The sequence below is a fragment of the Amblyomma mixtum genome, chromosome 10 (genome assembly GCF_055824585.1).
Source record: "Amblyomma mixtum isolate Tamu chromosome 10, ASM5582458v1, whole genome shotgun sequence".
In the NCBI taxonomy this organism is placed as follows: Eukaryota; Metazoa; Arthropoda; class Arachnida; order Ixodida; family Ixodidae; genus Amblyomma; species Amblyomma mixtum.
This window is the reverse complement of record NC_143021.1, coordinates 92,175,055-92,184,593: the sequence shown is the minus strand read 5'-3', so window position 1 is coordinate 92,184,593 and position 9,539 is coordinate 92,175,055. Positions and strand designations below refer to the sequence as shown.

The 9,539-nt window shown below is 51.3% G+C and overlaps 1 protein-coding gene across 1 annotated transcript; it reads right to left on the bottom strand.

Moving 5' to 3' along the window:
* Positions 1–3,290: 3,290 nt before the first annotated feature.
* On the bottom strand, positions 3,291–5,642 carry LOC149326423 (uncharacterized). Its single transcript, XM_089564575.1, has 3 exons — positions 5,483–5,642; positions 4,580–4,736; positions 3,291–3,780 (listed from the first exon to the last, which is right to left on the bottom strand). Exons 1-3 carry the CDS (start codon positions 5,640–5,642, stop codon positions 3,291–3,293), a joined length of 807 nt encoding a protein of 268 aa, XP_089420701.1.
* Between the last annotated feature and the right edge of the window lie 3,897 nt (positions 5,643–9,539).

The window sequence follows — 9,539 nt, the reverse complement described above, 5'->3', positions numbered from 1 at the left end:
TGGAGAAGATGACAACGTCGTCCAAGTAGCAGAGGCATGTCTGCCATTTAACTCCATGGAGGATGTTGTCCATCATACGCTCAAAAGTGGCAGGCGCGTTGCACAGACCGAACGGCATCACATTAAATTCATATAGCCCATCAGGCGTGATGAAAGCTGTTTTCGGGTGATCGACGTCGGCCATCGGCACCCGCCAGTACCCAGAGCGCAAATCCAACGAAGAAAAGTACTCCGCTCCCTGCAGGCAATCCAGCGCGTCATCTATACGAGGCAGGGGGTAGACGTCCTTCCGAGTAATTTTGTTCAGCCGGCGGTAGTCTACGCAGAATCTAATGGAGCCGTCCTTTTTCCTGACAAGCACGACCGGAGAAGCCCACGGGCTGTGAGAGGGCTGGATCACGCCGCAATGTAGCATGTCGTTCACCTGGTCATCAATGATGCGGCGCTCGGCGGAGGAGACGCGGTAGGGGCGTTGGCGCAATGGTCCATGGGTGCCAGTGTCGATATGGTGGCGAACCGCTGTTGCACAAACCAAAGGTGCTTGAGGAGAGTCGAAGGATGCGCGGAAGCGCTGCAGCAAAGCGATGAGCTGGGCGCGTTGGTGAGGTGGTAGAGCGGCATCAACAGAATGGGAAAACATATCCGGGGAGGACGCGTCGGCGACGTCGGCGGGAGGAGTGAGGGCGTTGATGTCACGGCCGTCAGGGTCATCAAGGACAGGAGAAGCGTCGTCGAGATCGATGACATCAACCGTGCCAAGCGATTCTCCCCGAAGTAAAGTGGTGGAGAATGGCAACGGGTTCGCGACGTACAGGGCGCCACAACCACCAGAAAGTGTGAGCACGGCATGAGGGAGCATGACAATTTGCGGTGCGCACAAAGAGGAGAGGGTGAATAAAGGACAGTAGCGTCAGAGAGGGCAGCACAAGTCAGCGGCACGAGAACAGAAGAGAAAGCTGGCACGTCGACGTCGTCAGCGGCGAGAATAGGCGCGGCGGTAACAGCGGAGGAGTCCACAAGAGCATCACACAGCGGCGACAAATCAATTTCAGCACGTGCACAGTCAATGATGGCGTGATGCACGGACAGAAAGTCCCACCCGAGGATGATGTCATGAGAGGAGCGGGTGAGAACGAAGAACTCAATGGTGTATGGGAGGCCTTGGATGACGAGGCGGGCAGTGCACGCTGCCAGAGGGCGAATGGGGTCAGCACTGGCGGCGCGAAGCGAAAGGTCAGAAAGCGGCGTCATCACTTCTTTTAGTTTGCGGCACAAGTTGCGACTAATAATGGACACGGCAGCACCAGTGTCAATAAGCGCATCAACCGTAACACCTTCAACGATCACTTCAATAACATTCATTGGAGCGGTGGTAGGGCTTGAGACGGTCGTTGGCGGCGCAGTTCTTGCCTCCGGAACTGCGGCGCCTAGTTTTCCGTTTGGAGGGGTGGTGACCGGTGGCGCATAGGAGAGAGCGAACGGCGTCGAGGAGACGGCGACCGATGGCTTCGGGTGTAGGAGTCGGAGCGAGGCGGAGAGGGATTCTGAGGAGGTAGAGGAGAAGTGACAGGGACGGAAGGCAACGGAACGTCGTTCGTCGGTGGGCGCCCGTAGTCGTAAAGACGGGATCCGCGCGTGCGGCACCAGCGGGCCACATGACCAGCGAGACCGCAGGCATAGCAAATCGGGCGGTTATCTGGGGTGCGCCACGGATTCACAGGGCGGGGACCGGTGCGAGGCAGAGGATGGTGAGTCAGTGGCAGTGCAGGGGCGACCTGCTGCTGAGGGTATACGTTGACAGGTGGCACATAAGCAGGCATAGCCGGCTGAGGTCGTGGCCGGGCGACGGCCTCATCATATGTCAGCGGTGTAGTGACCAGAGGGGGTGGATTAGCAGGCGGCAGGACCTCAGCTACCAGCTCCTGGATGACACGCTGAATAGAAGGCGACAGCGATGGCGTTGGAGCGGGTTGGCAGGTAACCAGCGATAATTGACGAGCCACCTCCTCCCGCACAAACTGCTTGATGTGCTGAAGAAGTGTCGGCTGATCGTGGGCAGGACTGCCTGCTGCCAAGCTCAAAATGGTGTCGTCCGAGCAAGTGGTACGGCGGGTGACATGTCGCTGTTTGCGGAGTTCGTCGTAGCTCTGACACAGACACCACGTCGGAGACGGTTTGGGGATCTTTAGACAACAACATATGAAACGCATTGTCCTCAATCCCTTTCAGAATGTGTCGGATTTTGTCAGCCTCGCTCATAGATGGATTGAGCCGCTTACACAAATAAACGACGTCCTCAATATAACTCGTGAAGTTCTCGCCGTTCTGCTGGGCACGACTGCGCAACCGTTGTTCAGCACGAAGGTTTCGGACAGCGCGGCGGCCGAAGACGTCAGTCAGGCTGGTTTTTAGAGCCGCCCAGGTAGTAAAATTCGCTTCGTGGTTGCGGAACCACAAATTGGCGACATCAGTCAAGTAGAAGATGACATTCGTGAGCTTAACGACGTCATCCCATTTGTTGTAAGCACTCACGCGTTCACAGGAGGCCAACCAATCTTCTACATCGGTGTCATCAGTGCCGCTGAAGATTGCAGGGTCGCGCTGACGGACGCCACCGGAACAGATGACAGCGGTGGGGACAGGTTGGGCCAAAGTTTCGGATGTCGTGGTAGAGCCTGGTAGCCTGGGCATCGTGGCGTAGCTCCAGGAGAAGAGCAAGCAGCACCCCCACCAAGTGTAATGTGGGGACTCGCACAGGTAGTGTGGACGGCCACAGTCCTTGTCCCAGCAGTGCTTCTCAGCAGGCCGGCGTTCGCAAGCGCGCACCCGAGCTTCGTCAGCTTCGTCTTCTGTCGTCTTCCTCTCCTTCATCGGCGCTAGCCGCTGGGGCAGCAAACCTCAACTCTCTTTCTTACACTCCCTTATTGCAAATCTGCTCCACCTTAAGAGATTCCCCTAAACATTTGACCAACTCTGTTCCCACTTCGAGTTATTGATCAATTCGCTCTCGCTCTACCATAAGCTTGCCGCCTCAGTTAGTGCTGGTGGAGTGACGGGTTCGAACGCCGAACCAGGATGTAGTTTTCTTTAACTGGGAAGTTTCTGTGGAAGCTGTATATTTTTGCTCTGTAGCCGTGTGGATGCGCATGGGTGGATGCCAATGAGTAATTAGTCCCTTATTACAGTTTTTGCATGTTTCACATGACCTTAACACGATCTGAATTTACAGTGGATGATTTAGCTGTTGAAGCTGAAATAAAAATGACATCAGAAACAATTTCATTAATCATTCACGCATCATTGAAAGGGTAAGCTGCATCAATTAACAAACTGTGAATTTGCAGCTTAACCTGTTCTTTTCTGCGACCATCCACCTTGCTGAGAAGGCCTTTTAAGCTCAAAAGGAAGTGCTCGTCATCGTCTACTGATATGGTAGCCGTCGTCAAGTCACTTAGCCTCTGCCGGTTTTCTTTTAGAGCAGACATCATCAATTCATCCATGTCCATCCTCTTTCTTTTAGCACGTTTGGTAAGGGTCTTGCCTGGCGCACACATTTCGCTTGCGGCAGGCTGCCCACTTAGGGCAGGCTGAAAGTCTGGCTGATTAAACTCCATCGGTGCCGATGCAGAACCCTCTTCCACCTCATCAGGCAGTGCAGGCTCCTCCTCAGTGCTGTCTATATAAAATGAGCGGCATATGCCCTCAACAGAAGCAGCTGAGTCGGTTGCTGCGTCAAGTGACTGTGAATGCTGAACTGCACCCTCGTCTCTTCTTGCCAGGCTGTGGATGGTATGAGAAAAAATATATTAGACGCTTAAATGCACACATAAACTCAAGCATAATTAACAACATGAAGAGAATAGCACATGCAAGGTTTGTGTCACACGGGGCTGTTTATAAACTCCCTGCCAACACGTGACAAGTCAGTGGTGCCCCATTGTATGGGCTGGTTTTGGCTTCTAAATATTTTTCTGCTCTTGGTGGCCTTTTGTCACAGTAGAATGGAGCAGAAATGCTAGCCATGTGCTCTGGAATGAAGTAGGTTGCGGAGAAAAAATAAATCTTAACCAGCACTACACATAAATGGGGCACCGGTTTTTATTACTTGAATGGAAATCAAATGTAGACTACAGGGGAGTACAATATTACAAACATGCAGTAACAGAGATGAAGGGGCCTATTTGTCCAAATATTTTACCAATTCCATAAAAAAGACACCTGTGTTGTGGTAGATTATTTTATGTGCAGCGTACTGGCAGTTGTGCCCCATTGGTTGTTCCCACTTTAGGAAGTGAAGAAGTGAACTGATTCATATATATCAAACACACTACTAAAACAGATTGCGTGCAAAGTACCAATGCCGAAATTCAGAGTACAAAGGATGTCGCACTGTTGGCTGCAGGTTTTTTTTTTTTAACCAGGGGGTCAGTTAGTGTACGCAAAAAGGTAGGTACATGAGCCTGGTTTTATTTCTTTCTTCATCAAAATATGGCGGCTGCAGCCAAAAATATCAAACCATGCTTAGCAGCAAAACGCGACAGCCACTCAGTAGCAAAGAAGGTAACAATAGGCCTTTCACCTTCGACGTTGTATTGCGTCAGCCAGGAACATGAGATTTGGCATCAACGTCCAACTTTTTTCCACGTCCGCTGCGCCACTGCCAGACTTTGCATACCCTTTCCGGAGGCGAAGAAGCTTCTGCCTCAGGAAGGCCCACCGATGTTGTAGCATTGGCACTGCATTAAACATAGGAAAATAACATATTTACTTTATACAAACAAAACACTGCACATATTTTTCTGAAAAATGCGTTCGTCTGAAGAAACCTCACTGCTGCCGTATTATGCTGATCTCATTTCTTCAGCCCAACATCAGGTTTATGAAAATTTGTGAACACTGCCGTAGAAGTCAGCTACATTCGTTCTTTTCAGCCTACCAGCTGGAGTTCGGCAGGGTAGCATCAAAAAACAAAGAGGGTCACTTCATCACTGATTAAAGACAAAGCGTAGCAAGACACTCGTGCCATAGAGACCCATAGTGTGACCCACTCCCATAGACACCCTTGGACATGTTGGTTACAGTTCGACTCCCAAGCGAAGGCTAGCGCAAGTTGCGATTCGCAGTTCTCTGCTACAACTCACGCAGATTTCAACGCAATCAGTCACGCACGTGTGCGCTAATTCCGGGGCCCACAATCTTTGCCCTAGAAATCGCCGCTTCACCGAGTGTGACAGCGAAACACCGGAAAAACGCTTCGACTGGCCCCTTGTCCTATCGCATAAAAGCACCGTTGTAGACACATCGCTTGATGCTACGCAGGCTTTTTACGGGCTGCAAGAACGCACAAGAACGAAACGGGCAGCGCACCGCCGTCAATATTGTCAACGCTCATCCAGCGCCATAATCGCACTTTTCTAGACGAGGGAAAGCATTTGACTGCCGCAAGTTTGTCCGCAGATAGAAAGAAACGAAAAGCACTTACCGCTTTGATTCAGCGCACTAGAGATTTCGAGCCAGGCGTCGTTTTGTAGCTGTTTGTCACGGTACGTTTTCAGTTGCTGGTCGTAGAGAACAGGCCACTGCCGAACTTCTTCAATGAGCAATTCATCGGATAATATAAAAGGGCGTTCGGCATTGATCATGATGACAAACCACGACACAACACAAGCGAGCTGAGACAACGTGCTGTCGGAGCAGCGCTGGTCGGAGCTTCGAAAGGAAGGAGCATCGATTTGCGCGCAAAATTTCGGCAGGCCGGAAGCCTCCTGACCGGAAAATGAAAACCGAAACTGGCGTACGCATTGGCCGAGCAGTAACAGTTGCATCTGTGCTCGTCGTAAAAGTTGCGGGTCCACCAACATTTACGTCCACGCTGACAGCAGAATTTGCGTACTTTACGCTCAATGCAACACTCGTCTGAACAGACTCATTGCGCTTTTTACGTTTACGCTTACGATCCGTAACAACGATCCGTGCGTAGCGCACGTAGTCTGAACGCGGCTTTAGAAAGAAGTGCATAGGACCTTGCAACAACTGCATGATCCAGCTAGGAGCGCTTGCTAGGTCTTCAAAAACTTATTGACACGTAGCAAACAATGCAGTAATCGGCATTGGTTCTTCGAGTGCATTTAGTTGGCCAGGGCACGAGCTATCAAGGCTTTCAGATGAGCGCACTGAGACCTCATGGCCACGATTTGCCTGCACATTAATGAACGCGCTTCGCAATTAGAATACACACTCGAAGGACACAGGCGTAGGCCTGTGTTCCTCCTTCTCTTTGCCTTCTCTATTACGTTGTTCAAGTATGCGGGCATATATATTCTCGTCCTACCGACTATCCGCTATCGGAGAGTTAATAAATGCACGACATCGGCTTATACCTCGATCGCATGGCATTTGGCGAACGTTCGGAGAGCAAGAAAAAAAATAGAAAAGAAAGAGAAAAGCTGGAACGCGCCCGGTTCTGGCACGCATCGTAGTGTCTTTGCATAGTGGACAGCGTAGCGCAAGTCTGCATCGGCATTTCTCTTTTCAAACGAAGCGCAACGGTTGTAACCCTACGCTGGGCCACGGTTTCCTTTTGTGAACCGAGCCAACATGGGAGACTTAGTTCTCGAAGCTCCGAGATATGGCGCTGCGCGCATTCCGCTTATCGTCGTTTTCACGTCTGCGCCTACCCGACGGCGGCAGTCGTCTCCTCGGAGGGGGGGGGGGGGGGGGGCACACACGTGATGTCTGGCTCCGTGCGCTGGCCTGCCTATCCTCCTTCCTCTCCTCCCGACACCGTCTGGACGCCGTTTTTTTGTGATCTTTGTTGCTGCGAGTGTCGACTCATCAGCGTGGACGGCGGGAAGCGCAGTGTGTGGTGCGCGAGAATGGCGTGCGGTCGTGCGTGGGGCAGTGCGAGCCCTACTCAAGTGCGCGAACAGGAATTGAGTTGTAATTGCACTATACGCGTTGTTCATTCTCAGTAATTTGTGTGTGCGTCGAGCTTTCTTACTCGCTTCCCCTACCGTTTTTGTCTTCTCTAACAAGCGAGACCCAAAACACAGGAACTTCCGGTCCAACAAGATTCGTACTTATTACATGAAATGTTCGTGCAAGCTACCTCAGCAAATTTCCTATGGTTGCCCACTGTTCCAGAACACGGAGCTACCTTCCACATACGTGCGTATTAATCTCCCTTCTCGCTGGCCACGGGCGCTGCCCGCCTATTTCTGGCGCTTTGACCTGTGCATCGATCGAGCATGTCCAATCGGTGCTCATAATGGTGATGTCCCTCCTCACATTATTACATCTCCCTTCGCTGTTTCCGTTGTTGGCGGCCTTGGCGACGGACTAGTGCGCATTACGCCGAAAGAGGCGCCGCATTACGCCTCTTGCACTCACCCCGCGCACGCCCTCTCGATCGCACTGCTGTAAATACTCAGGTCATTGTCCATGAGGTTGTTCGTCGTCGTCCTGGCTCTTTCGAGCGTTAGTCGCTCTCTCGCGCCGCTTCTGATGTCTACAGTTCCTGGGCGCCCGGACGGCCTATACTGGCGAGGGATTCCTCTGCGCCTGCGGCCTGGACATCGATTCGCGCGAGAGTTCACCGTCCCTACTACATGCATCTTTTCCCTTCCGTCCAGACAGTCATTTCATGCCGTTTTGTGTATGCTTGTTTCATCATTATCCGCAGATTGCACCGCACTACTTTGACATCTTGTTTTTTTTCTCGCTGTTTTGGTGGTGCCACCATCCTGTGGGCTCTCGGCTTCCTTCAGGTTTTGCCGTGGAGCTCTGCAACAACTGGTCCGTACATGCGTTTTGTACACACCGGCATGTGATTCTACATTTTCTTGCGTTCCTTCCTTACTAAATATAATGTAAATTCTTGTTTCTGTATTTTATTGTGATCTTTTCATATTTTTTTTGTTGCTAGTGGATTTGTTTTTGCTTACCTTCGTGCAGCTTTTTTTTTTCATTTAAACATAGCCTTTATTGACAAAATGCATCGCGAGTTGGTACGGATCGCAACTTCACCCGTTTTTATTCGTTTTGGGGTTGTCCTTGCGTGACGCTGCAAGCGCGTCGCGTCGAGCCAGTGAAAGCAGGCACGGGCGCGCCACTTGATCACGGCTGGGGCGAATGTGTCTAGTTCGTGGTGGGGAGCAAAATGCTGAGCATTCCTTGCTCACATCAGTCCTATATCAAACACTCGTGGCGGACAGATTTTTCGTGAGTAATACTTTCATTGTTGTTTGTATTTTTATTCTACCATTTTTATGCCACCTCGAACCACCAGGTGCCACAGCAGACGGCTGCACACATAACCGGAGTGTTTGCAGCCGCTTGGGCGAAACCGTTGGGCCACCTGTGTGTTCTTCTGTTGAACGGTTTCTGGCGCGTAACGTTAATCTTCTTTCCTTCTGGCCCACTTTGACGGCTGAGCGGCATCGTTTCTTGGTGCCATTGCCCATCACGCATTCTGCGATCACTGCGACCCATTTCACTTCTTCAGCCTCCTGTGTCTCCTCCTCTATTACCTTCAAGACCCATCTCCGCACCTTTTCTCTCGTCCGAACCCTTCCGCGCTAAGCGCTATTTGTTGTGTTTTTGCGATTTCAGAAAATCACTTTCTCCAACCTGTTTTTCCTCGCGATCATCTAAGCCCTAAGCTGCGCGTGCACCCTCCTTCGACCTCCATCTGCGCACCTTTCAAATGCGTGCTTGCAACAACAAATCCTCCGGGCGAGAGATAAAGAACCCGGCTCCTCGTCTCCCGCTCATTCGCCTTGGCATTAGCGCGCCGATTTGTTATGCCGCAGCCTCGACTCGACGGGTCTGACCTGTGGCTGGCTCGACGACCGCTAGATACATAACCAGCGAGGCAAGAAAGCACGCTTGGGCTGGCGCCTTTCTTATCCTGTGCAAGTAGGGCAGCTCTACCCATGAACGGGGTGCTGGTTTCCTTTTTTTCATCTGCCTGTGCCTGTTATTCACTCGGCGCGGAGGCAGCTGCTGAAGCCTGTTGCTCGACCCAAAGGGAGGCATCGACTGGTGTCGCTCACTCTAAGGGAGCATTTGACTTCTGAACGCAAACCGAAGGGCGCCGTCGTTTCTTTTGTGGGCACTTAAATTTGTTGCTGCGGACCTGTGTACTATGTGGATCGGAGATGGTTCGTCTCTGGAGCAGTTGGATGTTGAGCAGTTGGATGTTCGGCATATAAGGCTTTGGCTTTGTCCTCTTTTATCTATAATGAAATGCATGAGCGATAAATTGACCCTTTGTTTATTACGTTGGATCATTCCCCATCACCTAGCTTAAGAAATGCCGGTTTGTTGTTATTGTTGGCTTATTTCTTGAAGCCCGATAGCGCCACTATCATTGGACTTTTCGCCTCTGCTTACGTTGAACGATGTGACAAACAGTGCAACGTCCCGCAATGTGCTTCTATTTAGAGTGCGCAAATGCGTGTGCGCTGTTCTAGAACTATCTACTAGCGGAGGAACGTCTCAAATCATGAAAGTCACAGTCTGCAAGCACGAATCCGCTC

What these genes read in the sequence shown, in the direction of transcription:
- LOC149326423 (XM_089564575.1), bottom strand. Translation starts at nt 5,642, where the DNA reads ATGATCAATGCCGAACGCCCTTTTATATTATCCGATGAATTGCTCATT. An exon ending in TAGTGCGCTGAATCAAAGCG is followed by an intron (nt 4,737 to 5,482) that starts GTAAGTGCTTTT and finishes TGTTTAATGCAG; the next exon opens with TGCCAATGCTACAACATCGG. An exon ending in GACGCAATACAACGTCGAAG is followed by an intron (nt 3,781 to 4,579) that starts GTGAAAGGCCTA and finishes TACCATCCACAG; the next exon opens with CCTGGCAAGAAGAGACGAGG.